The sequence below is a fragment of the Polypterus senegalus genome, chromosome 17 (genome assembly GCF_016835505.1).
Source record: "Polypterus senegalus isolate Bchr_013 chromosome 17, ASM1683550v1, whole genome shotgun sequence".
In the NCBI taxonomy this organism is placed as follows: Eukaryota; Metazoa; Chordata; class Cladistia; order Polypteriformes; family Polypteridae; genus Polypterus; species Polypterus senegalus.
This window is the reverse complement of record NC_053170.1, coordinates 73,508,599-73,525,541: the sequence shown is the minus strand read 5'-3', so window position 1 is coordinate 73,525,541 and position 16,943 is coordinate 73,508,599. Positions and strand designations below refer to the sequence as shown.

At 38.1% G+C, this 16,943-nt stretch overlaps 1 protein-coding gene across 2 annotated transcripts in view; it reads left to right on the top strand.

Annotated features, from left to right (window-relative positions):
• Window positions 1-16,943, top strand: part of mfsd2ab (major facilitator superfamily domain containing 2ab) — a 59,982-nt gene that overhangs the window by 17,957 nt on the left and 25,082 nt on the right. For both annotated transcript variants that reach the window (XM_039739251.1, XM_039739250.1), the window contains exons 4-9: window positions 9,170-9,293; window positions 9,997-10,075; window positions 10,185-10,357; window positions 11,172-11,262; window positions 12,313-12,434; window positions 12,779-12,862. In XM_039739251.1, the coding sequence (XP_039595185.1) occupies window positions 9,170-9,293; window positions 9,997-10,075; window positions 10,185-10,357; window positions 11,172-11,262; window positions 12,313-12,434; window positions 12,779-12,862 (673 nt within the window). The remainder of the gene's footprint in view (window positions 1-9,169; window positions 9,294-9,996; window positions 10,076-10,184; window positions 10,358-11,171; window positions 11,263-12,312; window positions 12,435-12,778; window positions 12,863-16,943) is intronic.

The following is a 16,943-nucleotide window of genomic DNA, read 5'->3' as shown; positions in this document are numbered from 1 at the left end:
CGTTCATCTAATGAATACACTGAGTATGGCTTTACCAAAACAATCACTGATGGCGAATAAAGTATCCATTATTCGAGTATGTAGATCGGGTTATATATATATACATATATATATATACCCGCGTATCAGTGAGAAGTAGTGTGTTAAAAAGCTAGAAAAGAAAAGGGAACATTTTAAAAATAACGTAACATGACTGTCAATATACAGTATTTGTTTTGTGAGTGTTACTGAGTGTTGCTGTCATCAAGGATTTGATTATCATTATTTCTTTCAATCAGGTTCGTATTTGTAGGATGTGTTGTGTTCAAGTTACATTCCGTGTTTGTCAATCGTTGTAAAGATGACAGGTTTCATTCATCGATTCGTTTCTTACTGCATCAATAAACAGCTCGTCTTCTTCTTTATCTGAGACCTGACACACTGCATGCACGGGTTTTTTACACTGTCTTCCTTTAGCGGGACATTGACTTTTTCCAACGTGTGCTTTGTTTCCGCAGTAGTTGGATTTATGAATATGCTTGTATGTATGAGGCGCTTCATATTTTTGCTGCCTTTTCAATTGTGTAATTGGTTTTGTTCAGCGCTCTTTGGAACTGTTGCCTTTTATCTGTGCACTGCGTCAGTTCCGTGAGCCACTCGGTGTACATGCATCAAAGGTTCCCAGCTGTGCTGGTGCCATCTCGTGCTATGTCCATGGCTGTATTTAATGTTACCTTAGTCCTGGCACTTAAAACTTTCTCTCGCAGTTTCGCTGAGTTTGTGTCAAACACCACCCTGACCATCTCATCTTCCTCTCCATAAGCACAGTCCTTCACCCGTGAATATTTACCCGTGGCAGTTTGCTATTGGATTGCCGCTGACGGACGGCCTTATATGGGCAGGCACTACGCCAGCGGCAGCCTGTCTATGAACTTAATTTAAACTTTAGGTTTACACGTGCTTTGTTTCAGTAGCAGAACTCATGAATATGGTTGTATATGTCACTCGCTCGCTTCTTATTGTTTAGCTGCCTTCTCAATTATATAATGCATGTTTTCTTCAGCGCTTTTTGAGGTCTTCCTGGTTTTCTATGTACTGCGTGATTACGTGGGAGGCGTGATGATGTCACACGAAACTCCGCCCCCATGGTGTTGAAGCTCATCTCCATTACAGTAAATGGAGAAAAAGTGCTTCCAGTTATGACCATTACGCGTAGAATTTCGATATAAAACCTGCCCAACTTTTGTAAGGAAGCTGTAAGGAATGAACCTGCCAAATTTCAGCCTTCCACCCACACGGGAAGTTGGAGAATTAGTGATGAGTGAGTGAGTGAGGGCTTTGCCTTTTATTAGTATAGATATATACGATTAATCTATTATCAAAAAACTCACAGGCTCCAAATCAGATATTTGTCGGTGCCTTAAAATTTTTCACATTAAGTTATTCATTTATTCTGTGCATCTTATTGTTGCTGTTAATACTAGATAGACAGATTAATCCGAAGGGGAAATTCACATACTCCAGCAGCATAAAGAACAATATTAAATTAAAGAGTGATAGAAATGCAGGTATAACAGACAATAACTTTGTATAATGTTAATGTTTACCCCCCCCCAAGCGACCCCCGGTGGAAATTGAAGAGTCGCATAGTGTGGGGGAGGAACGATCTCCTCAGTCTGTCAGTGGAACAGGACAGTGACAGCAGTCTGTCACTGATGCTGCTACTCTGTCTGAAGATGATACTGTTTAGATTAGATTTAGATTCAGACTTGTGTGTGTGCAGAGACACATGCTTGTGTGTGTGCGTGTGTGTATATGTGTGTTTTCATGCTGTTTATCCATTTTCATGCGCTATTCATTTGTGTGAAGCAACGTTCTCCATAACGTGGGGAAAAAAAGCCTGCCTGTTGCCAAGAAGCAAGAAGTTAGACAGTGTATGCATATTGTAACATTTATAAGCGTTCAGCGACTTAGTTAATTGATGTGAAAATGGCATTGATTGATATGTGTTAGAGCTGGAGTGTTTGTGACTATTGCTTTTAAAAGTATACCCTTTAGAGTAATATCCAACAACTGTTAATCGAAAAATATTTATTAATATATAATTACTGATACTAGCATAAAATCATTGTCCATGTTACCCTATGAAGGGACTGATTATTATATAAAGGGAATATGAATGGTACAGAATGGGTCAGATGCTTGCCACAATTGTTTAATTGGGATTTGAAAGATCAGGGGCTGGGTTCAAGAGATTATCATTATCAGGGGCTTAAGCCACTGATGATAAGTGAAATACTGTAGGTGGTAAAGCGTTCCACCTTCCAACACTACTGTCCTTTTTTTTTTTTTTTTATCTGTTAGGCCAGCTGTGTTATTAATTAGTTCATGCACCATTTAGCTGCAGTTTGATTTGCTTGCACTGGGCATCTGAGCAACAGTCAGACAGGTAAAAGATTAAAATATACAAAATATGTAAGTTCAATCAACCGCTGTCAAGGTCAAATTAAAACAGCAAAACTACCGTAATTCCTGGTTGAAGTCGCACAGAAAATTTCTCTATTTTAAGATGGATGAGTTTTTTTAATTTTGCCAATGCTTTTCAATAGGAAATTTTTAAATTTTAAAACTTCATACAGCATGATTTGTTTGAGATATTTGAACAAAAATGTAAACATCTAGACTAATTTATTTGAAGAGCAAGTGTGCCACATCTCAACAAAACTAATCCATTGGGACCTGAGTTGTTTCATATGAACAGACAGACATTATTTATATTATAATCACATATTATTATATGTGAACGCACCTAATAAAGGCTTTGCTTTTTCCGCTTGGGTAAAACTCTGTTAGAGCTTGCACAAACGTTTGGGCACACACTTCCCTGACTGCAACAACACTGTGACTGACATCAAATTATCCATCCATCCATATATCCATTTTCCAAACTCACTTATCCAGAGTAGAGCTGTGGGGAAGCTGGAGCTGTCCCAGCAAGTATCAGGTGCAAGGAAGAAACTATTCCAGGAAACACACACTCTCACTTGAGAGACAATTTAGTATTTCCATTTTCTTTGTTTTGTTTTGTTTTGGTTGTTATGGGAGATGTAGCTGCATTTTTCCAAAATTACCAAAGTTCTGCACCTTCAGCTTGTAAATGGGATTCAGCAAAAGCCTGACGTTGCAATTACACAGACAAAACGTCTTAGTTTTTAAAAGTTTTAGTTAAAATTCAAAGTAAAACAGTTCAAACAAAAAAGAGAAAATTGAAATATCAAAAAATTAGAAAGTTCTTGTTTAGGAGAAGTTCTGTTCAAAGCTTACAGTATATATCTTGTATAATTTCTAATCGTTACAAAATCACTTTTAAACATTTCTGAACCATTTAAAAACGGTCAGAAAACTGTATGCCTATCCCATTTATATGTTGAAAATGGGTCTTTTACGTCCCTGTGCGCTTGGACCAATTCTAAACAACAACTTAATCAATTATCACACTGTATCTTAATTTTAGCAAGAAAGTCCATCCATCCATCCTCTTCCACTTATCCGAGGTCGGGTCACGGGGGCAGCAGCTTGAGCAGAGAGGCCTAGACTTCCCTCTCCCCAACCACTTCTTCTAGCTCTTCTGGGAGAATCCCAAGGCGTTCCCAGGCCAGCCGGGAGACATAATCCCTCCAGCGTGTCCTGGGTCATTCTTGGACCCTCCTCCCGGTTGGACGTGCCCAGAACACCTCACTAGGGAGGCGTCCAGGAGGCATCCTGATCAGATAAGTTCCATCTCTTATTAACTTACAGGGCAAAAAATTCTATACCATTTTCTATGGCTATGACTAAGCAAACACTAATATGAATTTAACTTATCTTAAAGCTTTACTTTCTAAGATTGGCTCTTACAGAAGACATTTTCTGCAAAAAAGAAAATTTTAAATAAATTTATAGAATGATAATGCAATCTCTTTTGCAGCTTCATTTTCAAAGTATTTGCGCAAGAATGCGCAAGAATTAAAAATAAAATGAAATAACATCATTTCTGATTTCTTTTTCAGTCTGAACTACAAAGAAGCTGCAAAAATTAAAAATAAAATGCAAATAAGCACAGGTTCCACCTGCTGCTCATTGAGTTTATATTCCACTTTGCAAATAGTGCAGGTCAGTGGATGGTGTTTTGCACCCTGATTTTCCACAATTCTTTGCTTCATAGCTTTAGAACCACTTCGATTAATAAAATACTTCTCACTTTGACTGTGTTTCATTAATGTGATTTTGATCTTTTCACCCCTGTACTGCAAGCTTCTCAGAGAAGCCATCTCACAAAATCCAAAGACCACACATAATTGTAGTTTTTAAGTAATTAGTATGTTATTTAATTACAGTATTTAACATGATAGTAATTAGCCTTTGTTGCATCATAATTTATATTTATTTACACTGAAGGGGAAATAGGACATTAAGTCGTATTATATTGCAGCATCTGTACCAAGCACTGCAATGGCTCTTCGGAGGAGGTGCTGGAGAGTCTCAAGACACAGATCCATAATATGGAGTGCCATTTGCGGCAGCAGTACAGGGATGGAGACAGATGAGAGACTGAGACCTGTGCAGCTCCATCACTATTTCTCCATCTGCTAAGGTCCAGTGTGTGGACATTGTTAGAACTTCAGGATCATTGAGTTGGGGAAAAGTTTGACAGATCAAGTTGGCACTGACCCCAGATGAGCCACGAGAAGCAGGGCCATTGATAAAAATGTACAGGCAAAGGGCAAGGCAAATCGTAGAGGCATTGAGAACCGGCAGTGAAGGGACAGCCTCAAAGCTAAGATCCAGATCTGGAATGTGGATTACAGTGCCATTTCAGTAAAGGAAATCAGCAAAGAGACCAGAACATGTGCATCTCCACACCAGGAGGGTCGCCTGCTTTCCTACAGCTGACCAGCATTGAACACCTCTGCTGTACCAAACGGCAGCCTAGGACTTGAACATCCTGGTTGTGCCTCCTGCCAGTGCAGCATGCAACATTTGTTATTCCTCTGCTAATGTGCTCTCAAAACCAGCTGCATAACTTAAGTAGGGGAGAAGACCACATAGCCTGTTTCAACGAGTTTGTGCGCTATTGCAAGGAGTTGAAAGTGGCCACTGCAGACAGAGGAAGGGCTATTCAACGGTGCTGGACAACCTGGCATTGTATCATTAATAGAAGGAGTGCCTATAAAAATTGCAGCTCTGCACGGCAGCACAGGCTTTTCCAGCTAGTACAGCAAAAGGCAAGCAGTCCTTTTAAGGATAGCGAACCACCTCAGAGAGCCATGTAAAGAGCAGCGAATCCAGCCATTGCGGCACTTGGCGCTGACACTACACTATAATACTACAAAAATACAAAGCGTACTGTTTCTACTTCAGTGTAAATAAATGTGAATTATGACATAATAAAGGCAAATTTCTGTCATGTTAAATATTGTAATTAAATAGCACATTACTTCAAAACTACAAATATACATGGTCTTTGGATTTTGTGAGACAGTTTCTCTCTGAAGCTTGCAGTATGGGGGTGAAAAGATCAAAATCACTTTAATTAAACACAGTCAAAATGAGAAGTATTCCATCAATCGAAGTGGCTTTACAGCTATGAAGGACAATGAAGTGTGAAAAGCGTTTTAAGTTTCATTTTTGCAGCTTCTTTGCAGTTGCAAATGGAGTTATTTCTTTTTACTTTTCATTTTTGTACAAGTCTTGCGTGTTGACTTTGGAAAAGAAATTGTAAAAGAGAGATTACATTTTCATTTTATAATATTAATTTTCATTTCCTTTTTTGCAGAAAATTCCTCCTAAAGGTTGTGTGAGTTCTTTTATTTTCTAATTGTCATATTTCTTAGCTGTGACATTTCTGGAAATTGAATGCCTTGTTTAAATTCTAAAACCCTGTTTCGTATTTTGCAATGCAAGTTCATGTTGAGTGTTAACAAAATATTAGTATAAATGCTTCAATTCCATTTAGACATTAGTCTTTCTGCATTTGAATCAATAGTATAAACATTTTGTGAGCTTTTTTGGTGTTATTTAGCCATAAGACTTCCTAGGCCTATACACAGAACATGCATATTTTCTGTATGGATACTGTATACAGTCCAGACCATAAGTATTTGGACAGTGACACAACTTTTATAATTTTGGCAATGTACACCGCCACAATGGATTTAAAACAAAGCAATCAAGATGTTCTTGAAGTATAGACTTTCAGCTTTAATTTGAGGGATTTAACAAAAATATAGCATGAGCTGTTTAGAAAAGACAGATGTTTTTAGACATGGTCCCCTATTTTCAGGGGCTCAAAATTATTTGGACAAACTAACGATCATAAATATAATGATCATTTTCAGTATTTGGTTGAAAATTCTTTACAGTCAATGACTACTTGAAGTCTGAAACCCATGGCCATCTCCATATGCTGGGTTTCCACCCTAGTGATATTTTGTCAGTCCTTTAATGCAGCTGTCTTCAGTTGTTGCTTCTACATTGGACTTTCTAGCATCAGTTTTGTCTTCAGCAAGTGAAATGCATGTCCAATTGGGCTGAGGTCAGTTGATTGACTTGGCAGTTGAATATTCCATTTCTTTGCCTTAAAAAGCACTTGGTACTAACAACCCAATTGTACTTCACTTGCTCAGAATATAGAAGCAATGTAGGAAATATTTTAAGATAGAGAAGCTTTTATCTCTGGCACCTGTACACAAGAACCACCTTTTTCCACCCTCTCAAACGTATGCTGTTTTTAATGTCTGGAAAACATTCAGGATTAAATCACTTAGAGATCTGTACTTAGACAACATCTTCGCATCCTACAAATAATGACACTCCAAATGTAACTTTCCAGCAACACATTTATTTCAGTACCTCCAAATCAGAAACTGTTAAACGAAACCTGCCCAGTTTCCCTCACCTCCCACGTACCTCTATTCCGGAAAAAATATTGATCAGTCTTGAGGACTAAGACAGTATTTCCATAATATATAAAAACATTTTAAAGTCTTTTCCTTTCAAAGATCCCAAAGTACAGTGGGAAAGGGATTTCTCACTCAGCATCTCAGAAAATGGAAGGTAGCAAGGCACAGAATTCACTTGAGCTCCATATGCACAAAGCAAACAATTATTCAACTTAAAATTATATATGGAGCACATCTGTCTCGTTTAAAATTGTCCAAAATATTTCCAGGGCAAGATCCAACCTGTGAACGTTGCAATCAAGTTCTGGCCTCACTAGGTCACATGTTTTGGGCCTGCACCAAATTAACATCATTCTGGACCAAAATCTTTAAATGCCTTTCAGACAGCCTTGGTGTCACAATCCCTCCTAATCCACTAACAGCTGTGTTTGGTGTACTTCCAGATGGGCTTAAAGTGGAGAAGGACAAACAAACTGTAATTGCCTTTACTTCACTATTAGCGTATAGACTTATCTTGCTCAACTGGAAGAATGCTAACTCACCTCCTGTAAGTCAGTGGGTAACTGATGTTATATATTATCTAAAACTGGAAAAAATCAAATAGTCACTTAGAGGATCTGTACAAAACTTTTTCGGAACTTGGAAGAATCTAATCAATACCATTTTAGAATAAGCATTAAAATTGAGGAAGCGGATTCTCTCCCCTCTTTTTTTTAATTCCATTTATTTTGATTAATTTATTTGCATATTTTTACTATTATTAAAGTTTTACTCTGCTGGCCTAGCTCTCTTTCTCATGGGTGGGGGTTGATTTGTTTCAAACCTAGTTTTGTTAAACTTGACTTGCTTGTTTGGAATGTTATTTGATTTTAATAAAATGTTTTTTTTTAAAAAAGCAATTGGTTTGCTTTTGCAGCATGTTTTAGCTCATTGTCCATCTGTACCATGAAGCATTGTCCTGTCAGTTTTGCTGCATTTGGCAGAATTTTAACAGACAGTATTGCCCTGTATACTTCAGAATTCATCCTGCCACTTCTGCCAGCACTCATATCCTCAATAAACACTAGTGACTGAGTTTAATTTGCAGCCATGCATAATCATGTTGCACATATGATATGGTATTCATTAGATCATGGTCTGCTTCTTCCCTACTCCATGCACTTCTGTTTCCAACACTCTGGTATATATTGATCTTAGTTTCTTTTGACCAAAAAAAAAAGTTCCAGTACTGGACAGACTTTTAAAAATAGTTTTCTGGTAAAGTCTAATCTCTTCTTCCTATGCTTTGAGGTTTACCTGTAGTTTTCAACTTGTGGTAAACCCCCTGTCTTTACTTTCATGAAGTCTTTCTTCTCTTGATTGTAAACTTTGGCAATGGTAGGTCTACTTTGCAGATAGAGCTCTTGTTTTGGCTAAATGTTGTGAAGGCTAAAGGTTTGCACCAATGACTGAATTCTGCAATCATCCAACACAGTTGTCTTCTGTGGTTTCCCAGTCCTTCTGTTGTTACTGAGTTCACCAGGTTTGTCTTCTTGTTAAGATTGTACCAAGTGGTTGATTTGACCACTACTCATGTTTCTGCTGTCTCTGTAAAGAGCTGGTTTTGTTTTCTTAGCCTAATGGTGGCCTATTTTTACTTGATTTGGCTGCTCTTTAGGACTTCATATTTAGAGTTCACAATGACAGCTTGTAAATGTAAATCCCACACTTGGAGTCAATTACAGACTTTTTACCTGTTTAATAGTTAATGCAGTAATGAGGGAACTGCTCCCATCTGGCTGTGGAACAGCTTGTCAGTCAAATGGCCATAAACTTTTGAGCTCCTAAAAATGGGTGGGGGTGGGGTCTATGCTGAAAAATGGCTGTCATTCCTAACGACTCTTACTATGTTTTTGTTAATCCCCTTAAATTATAGCAGAAAGTCTACACTTCAATCACATAATGATTACTTTATTTGGAAGTAGTCTTAGTATTTTTTCCTGTTGTGTTCATTTGAGTGATCAGATGGTGATGGGTGATTTGGTATGATTTAAAATTCTTTAGTGAAAATCAAGAAGTGTGTAAGATTGTTTGTGGTTTAATCATTTTTTGCATATGTGTACTTTGTTTACCTGATGAAGATAAAATATCTGTAGAAGACTTGGACCAGAAGGTGATTAAAACAAAGAAAGTTCACAGTTAGCCATTTTAAATGTGCAGACTTCAAAGTCAAGAGTGATCAGTGTTTTTTTTTTTTTTTAACTCTGCAGGATTGTACTTTCTGCCCCATTTGCAGTAGCATCTTATATCCTTATTTGGTATGTGCCCACTTTTGAAAATGGTAAACTGGCTTGGTACCTCATCTTCTACTGCTTGTTCCAGTCCTTAATGACAGTAAGTATGTAGCTAATCCTTTAGGATATTAGCAACAGTTTTTAGATTGACTTGTCACCTCTAAGCGTTTCTGCCTGAAGCAAGAGATTGGCAAGTGCGGGTATTGAAGACAACAGCCTTGAGAACTCGATTCTGGACATTTTTAAAATGCAGCTTCAGTCTTTTTCTTCTTTTCCTTGACACCAGCTCGCCAAAGAAGAGGTCTTTCGTTATTGCCAAATGGTTGATGTGTCCCAACTAGCATAGACAAGCAACACGAACTTGCACCTTGCTGTGCATGTCAGTTTATTGTTAGTCCAGATAATGGATGGATGGATATATATATATTATCTATATAATAACTATAGGTCAATTTTTTGTAATTTCAGCAAATGTTTAGATGTAGTCATTCCTTAAGTTTTTAATTGTGCATTTTAATTTTAGGAATGTATTTCAAAACTTGTTTTAAAATGATTCTTTAATACATTTGATTGCCTAATTAAAGTTAATTTACAACCAGATAGTTATTAATCTTATCTACACCTGTAAGAAATAAAAAATGTGGCAAGAAGTTTTTCTGTAAGTGCAGGTTATCCTGCCTTTGTCTTTTGTTAATGTTAAGACAACAGTCATGTGAATGATAGCTGAAAGTAGTCAATGTAAGAGATTTTTTGTACTACTGTGCAATCTGCTTTATGTAACTGTATGTTTATTTACATTTCAGTGTTACCATGTTCCCTACTCTGCACTTACCATGTTTATCAGCACAAAACAGAGCGAAAGAGACTCTGCCACTGCATACCGTGAGTGATTGAGGCTTTTGTCAAATCTTTGTTCTGACACAGAAGATGGCTGAACGTTTCTGGCTAATGCGGTATTTGGAATTTTGAATGGCTCATTTGTCGTACTTAGGAATGACAGTGGAGGTGCTGGGCACAGTGCTGGGAACAGCAATCCAGGGTCAAATAGTGGGAAGTGCCAATGCTCCTTGCAACTCAAGTTATTTGGATCACAACTCTGTAAATTCCAGTACCACTTCTCAGAATGGAAATGATACCCATCATCAGGTTTCCGTGGAAGATACGGTACATCCTTGAATTTTATATTCTATTTGGTAGCATGGTGCTATAAAGAAAATTGCATGCATGTAATATAATATACCAGGTACTCGTTGATGTACGACCTATGCAAGTTAAGACTGGTCGACTTTAGGACGTGTTCGACAGTTTCCCCCTCCAGAGCTGTTGGCAGCGCCTGTTTCCCGCAGTCACAAGTCTCGCTACGCAGCAGTAATAATATACGCAGCAGTGTTGCCGCGTACAACGAATGTTCACCACAAAAGGATTGTCAGAAGGTTTATCTCTACTGAATAAACTCCTCGCCCATTTTGAAAAAATTGACCCAAATATTGAACGATTTGCGAGGATTGAACGGATGGCATGCGACACACTTCATCCTTATTGCGAAATTTATGAAGAGAAAAAAAAAACAAACAATTCAAAAGAAGCTCACTATGTTTATGAAAAGAGCAACTGCTCCCATCACCCCGTCCGCAGCCTCGCCTGATGAAGGAGGTATCGACAACCCGCAGCTAAGCACCAGTTGGGCCAGGAATTAAATTTTCAGTATTTCTTATTTTTTTTTATGTTTTCCACATATTAAACCAATTGTACTGTAGTATGCTGTGTTTGACTTAGAAAGTAAGAAAATGTTAATAAAATATTACTTTAAGATGATTACAATATCATTACCCAGTCTAATATTCTTACCTTTATTTAACATAGGCCGACTTACGTCCAGATCAACCTACAACTGGTCAGTCAGAACCAGTCGCGGTCCTAAGTCGACAAGTACCTGTAATGCTTTTCTTTCTTTCTTTTTTATTATTTTTTACTTTAGAGAAAAGCCTACTTAATTGCTGCTGGTGTAATTGGTTCCATCTACATTTTGTGTGCTTCTGTACTCTTTTTTGGTGTAAAGGAAAAGAAAGGTCAGTTTGGTTTTACAATTCACTTAAATTTATATACAGTATTTCTGTTTTGTTTATCCATGAAGTTTGAGGTTAATAATGTTGTAGTTTCAAGGACAAGGGATTTAAGATGTCTGATGTAAGTCTGCCACTTTAACACACCAAACATTTTAAGTTAACTTGCCTTATTAGTAAAATTTGAGTTTCTCCCACATTTATTATACACACACCTTGTTTATAAACAAAGCAAAACATGTTAGTCTTGTCATTCATTTTTCTTTTGTAGTATTGTTTTAAATGCATATTTTTATCCTGGAGCAGCACAAAACTCACTTGATATATCTGTTAAGTGGAATTATACTTTTTATAGTACTAGTTGGTTACCTAAATTTTTGCTTTTATTAATTTAAAATGTTTTTTTTTTTTTCTTTTTCAAGTTCAATGTGTATCTCATCCTTATATGTCATTTCAATCAGGCTCACTTTGCATTCCTATTAAGTGGGATTATGTAACATGGTCGCTTGTAGATGATTTTCATACATTGTTTACAACGCATGTGTACATGTGGCATTGCCTTGCAGTTACTTTCAGCCCTTTAGAAGTATAAATTATTGTTAGCTGAAACAGAGGTTCCTTACAGCCAGGCGTAGAATAATCAATAATTGAAGTCCTTAGCAATCAATTAGAGTTCTTGGCACCCTTAGTCAATAAGGACTTGTTTCTGTAGTTTTACTTTTTAGTACCTAGCCTTATTTATGTGTTCAGTGTTATTCCCCACTGAATTAAACTAGACAAGCATTTAGCAATCTTTGCCTCTGACTCCAGACACTACTCCCTTCTTATTCAACATTGAAAAGCAATGTATAGGGCATTACAATATAGGGCGAGGTTGAGGTCTTACAAAATGTGCCGCTGATATGTGTTTATTTTTTTTATTAATTTGTTTTGCATTCTACATTAGTGAGCTTTGTATCAGCATGTAATATTTTGACAAATAAGTGAATGATAGTATTAGTTTTTATTAAATTAAAAAATGTGTTTAATTTCCCTTTTTGTTTTTGTTTGTTTTAGACTCTAATGCTGGCAAGCTTGACAAACCTGTTACCTTTAGTCAGGGCTTGCGCCTAGTGATGAGGCATGGACCTTATGTTAAACTAGTTATTGGCTTCCTCTTCACATCATTAGCATTCATGGTTAGTCATCTGCTGTTGTATTTTTATGGTTTTCTGAAATAGCCAAAAAACTTACTGCAAATATTTGCAATAGTTTTAAGTTTATAAGCTTATAGATAAAGAGTGCTTTCAAGTATTTTTGCATGCATTTTTCTTACATATTTTTACATTTTTAATTGTATGATTAAACGCTATATTATATTTGGTAAACCTGTGATTGTAAATAACTTTAAATCCTGCCCCAGGGTCACATCTGACCATGCTTCAAAGTCCCTTGCTGTGATAGTGTGGGTCTTTGTATTTATTGCCTTTATGTATTCATCTGACCTTTTTTTTCCTTCTCTTCTCCCCTCCCCTTTTCACAGCTTCTTGAAGGAAATTTTGCCCTCTTTTGTACATATACTTTGGGCTTAAGGGATGACTTCCAGAACATTCTGTTAGTTATCATGGTAAGTGCAAATGTTGTTAGGGTGCTGGAAATGATGTATACAAAGAAATGCCTGTTTTATATATTAAAAGAAGGCTACTTTGTTTTGTGTGTGTACGTCTTATAGCTCATATTAACACATCTTCTAATGCCATTTCTTAGACGCAGTACCTTTGTACACTGTCATGCCTACTTTAGCATACACTTGTATATCTTTCCTAATCAGGAATAACACATGAAAGCCAGAAATGTGTAATGAATCATGAACTACCTCTTGTAGGTATTATTGTTGCAACTTTTTTTGCAATGGCAAGTGAAGACATTGTCCTATTGGTTTATGAGGAGATTGCTCTAACTAAGCTAGAATTATCAGTATGTTAGATTCATATGGTGTATTCTACTGTTTCTGCCACTGAACACTTTGTTTTTTCTGATTGGATGTATAACTCCCATGTTTTCAGAATGGACTCTTAATATATGCATCAGTATAACTGAATACTCTAAGGATGTAGCAGTAATTTGATTCATACTGAGTCAAACAATGTCCTGTAAAGTGGCAATAGTTGTTCTGTAACTCAAAGGAAGTTCGTCTAAATATTACATGGTGCAAAAACCCCACTATATCTATACTAATAAAAGGCAAAGCCCTCACTGACTGACTGACTGACTCACTCACTCATCACTAATTCTCCAACTTCCTGTGTAGGTAGAAGGCTGAAATTTGGCAGGCTTATTCCTTACAGTTTACTTGCAAAAGTTAAGCAGGTTTCATTTCGAAATTCTGCACGTAACGGACATAACGGTTGACAACGTCCGCCATGTTGAACTTTCTTATTTATTGCCCCATCTTCACGAAATTTGGTAGGTGGCTTCCCTGCGCTAACCGAAACCGATGTACATACTTATTTCGGTGGTATGACGCCACTGTCGGCCACCATATTAAACTTTCCAATGGTCTTTGTTACCTATGGGCCCATCTTCAAGAAATTTGGTATGCAGATTCCCAACAATAACTGAATCCTACTTACGTACATATGTACGTCCATAGCCTGCAGCTCGGTCACCGTGTGAGGCGGCGTTGGGTTCCCCCATCCCAACGACTCCCACATAATTGGCTGCCTGCCCATATAAGGCCATCCGTCATTTCCGGTCTCTTCATTCCCTTCCTTGCTTTGCCACGGTATTCACGTCTCCCTGCTGATAACTGCAGCCTTTTTATTTAATCCACGGCTTCTCCGCTGTTTTATTGTTCGTTTGTTACGATTATAGTTATTGTGTAGGTATTTTAGACATAGTTTACTGTTCAGGTACCCATTTCCTTTATCGTTCCAACTGTACCCGCATTAACATGTCTATCGAGGTGATCACCATCGATCAAAGAACTGTCACTTAGAGTGGTTTCCATGCCCGGAGATGCCACCTGCTTTTTCCGTTCTCTGTGTTACATATTGCACGGCCATATCAGGCTCAGTCTTGATATCCTGAGGAACATTGTGTCTTATGTATTGAAGGACTGGGACAGGTTCAAGGTGTGGACTGATTACAGTACAGGAGATAATTACAGGTATACTACACAGGAGCACTAGAAGAGTGAAATGCTTAAGCCCTTCACCTATGGTTCTGCATGTGAGTTGATGGCTGCTGCTAAATTGTTCGGTTGTCGCTGTCAAGTGTACTGAAATGGCCAAATATTTTACACCTTTGAAAAACCGCCAATGCCTCTTCAACATCTTAGATTCACAGGTGATGATTTGAGTAGTGGACACTTTGATGTTTATGAATGTTTCAACTCTCAAAAGCTGGATGCGAAGTTATCAATGAAACCGATTGTATGCTTACAACGCTTGACAGATGCCGAATGTCACTTCAACACAAGTCCTGCAAATACTAATGTAATTGAAACAAACCATGAAACTCAAACCGATTATGACAGCAGCAATCCAAGCTGCAATCCTTGGTCATATTACAACCGGAGGGCCGAACTGACAATGTGGTATACAAAGAGATCCTTAACAAATAATTGTTAGTATATTTTCCCTCAGTTTAAAAAGGTTTACTTCTTAATAGAAATTTCAAGGCAGTACTTCGCCGCTGCGAAGTGCGGATATTTTGCTAGTAATATATAATTGAAGGTAGGCTATTGCTGGCTGAGAAATGTGTGTTGTTCTTTAAATCTATAAAGACCCTCTTCATCTCAGATAGAGATCAGACAGTAGATCACAATGAAGAACAGTACTGTGTAATATCTGGGATAATACCATGTAAAAACCGAATGACACTGTTACAACATCTATATTCAGTAATGCATCTGGCAGTGGATACAAGCAGGTCCAACTTTATTGCATTGCTCAGAACAAAAGTGAACTACTAAGGTAACTAACAGACACACAACTCTTTATAGCACCCTAATGTAACTCCTTGTGACTCACTCAAAGCTGATTGTTCTAGCTCAGTTAGAGTGAGTTCCTCTAGAAAATGTCTTTACTTTCCATGTCTCATGCAATATATTACAACATCAGTCTCTGATGGGCAGCATGGTGACTTAATGGGTAAAGTAGCCCATATGCATGCAGCATCATGATTCAAATTCACTGCTCAAGTGTTCCCAAAAATATGACAGGGAAATGAAGCAGGATATTTGCACATGATGTAAGTCACTTCAATCCTGCTTGCTAACCTGCAGAAGGTAGCTAAAGTGGCATTCCTGTATTTGAGCTCACTGGATTCTTGTTCAACAGCCTCTCTCTGTTGAAGTCAGACATGACTTTCCAAATTATGCTAGTCCCTGTAGGAACAAAGTAGGTAAAGAAAACAAAATGCTGGTCACATTAACCACTTATTTTTGGGCACATAACATTGCTGACCTTAGACCTGACCAACTGAAGCAACCCAAGATCATAACATTGCCCTCACGGGTTTATACGGTAGGCAGTAGACATGATGAATGCATCATTTCACCTGCCTGTCTTTTTACCCTGATGTGCCCATCACTCTGGAACAGGCTAAATCTGGACTCGTCAGACTACCTGATCTTTTTCCATTGCTCCAGAGTCTAATCTTTATGCTACCTATCAAACTGAAGCCTTTGATAAGTGGTTGACTTAAGGCTACACAGCTGTTTAGTTCCAATGCATTGTGCATGTGGAAATGCTCTTACTTTCCATTAGTAAGCTCTGGTCAGTATGTCTTCTATTCTAAAAGAATACTTTTTCTAAAATTTTATATATATGATTGTGTCTGGGGGCTATGCCCAGCCGGGATGCCGAGAAGGACCAGGAGAGAGACTATGACTCCCACTTCCACGAGAGGGCAGCTGCTCTGGTTTGTGTGGGGGCCACTGGAATTGAGCATGGAAGCTCAACCCTATAGGGGCCCGTGGCCACTGCCAGGGGTTGCCCTGAAGACTCTGAAGCCCTGGACGTCAGCTCTTTATTACCAGGGACACCCGGGCATACTTCCGGGTACTTATGCGACACTTCCACCACACTAGGACGTGCCGCAGGAAGCTCATCAGGAGGCACCTGGAACACGTCCGGGTGGGGACATAAAAGGGACCGCCTCCCTCCAGTCGTCAACTGGAGTCGGGTGGAAGAGCACGAAACTCGGAGGAGAGGAGTGGAGGTGGTGAAAGAAGACAGGTATTTGGAGAATCCCTGACTGATGGTGTGTGGTGCTGGGGCACTGGGTTGTGTGTGACTGTGTGGGACACTCGTAAATAGAACTTGTAAATAAAACGTGTGTGGTGCTTGAACCATTGGTGTCTGCCTGTCTGTGTCGAGGCTGATCTTCCACAAGATATATATAGATATAGAAAGATAGAGAGATACCAGACACTGTTGAGCTTGTTAACTATATTAAAAATACCCTTTCGTTTAAGCAAGACCTCTCCAAAAATGTGTGAAGGAACTGGATCAAGGATGCAAGTGGACAGTTTTGAGTTGAATAGTTTTTCTGCAAAATTCAGGATATCTTGTTGAACTTGTCTACTATTCATTTTAATGAAAGTGACTAGGCAGGTAAACACTATTTAATTGTATTTAATAGGCAAGATAAATCATCTAAATTACTTCTAAATGTTTGTTAACTTCTTGACTCACCTAGCA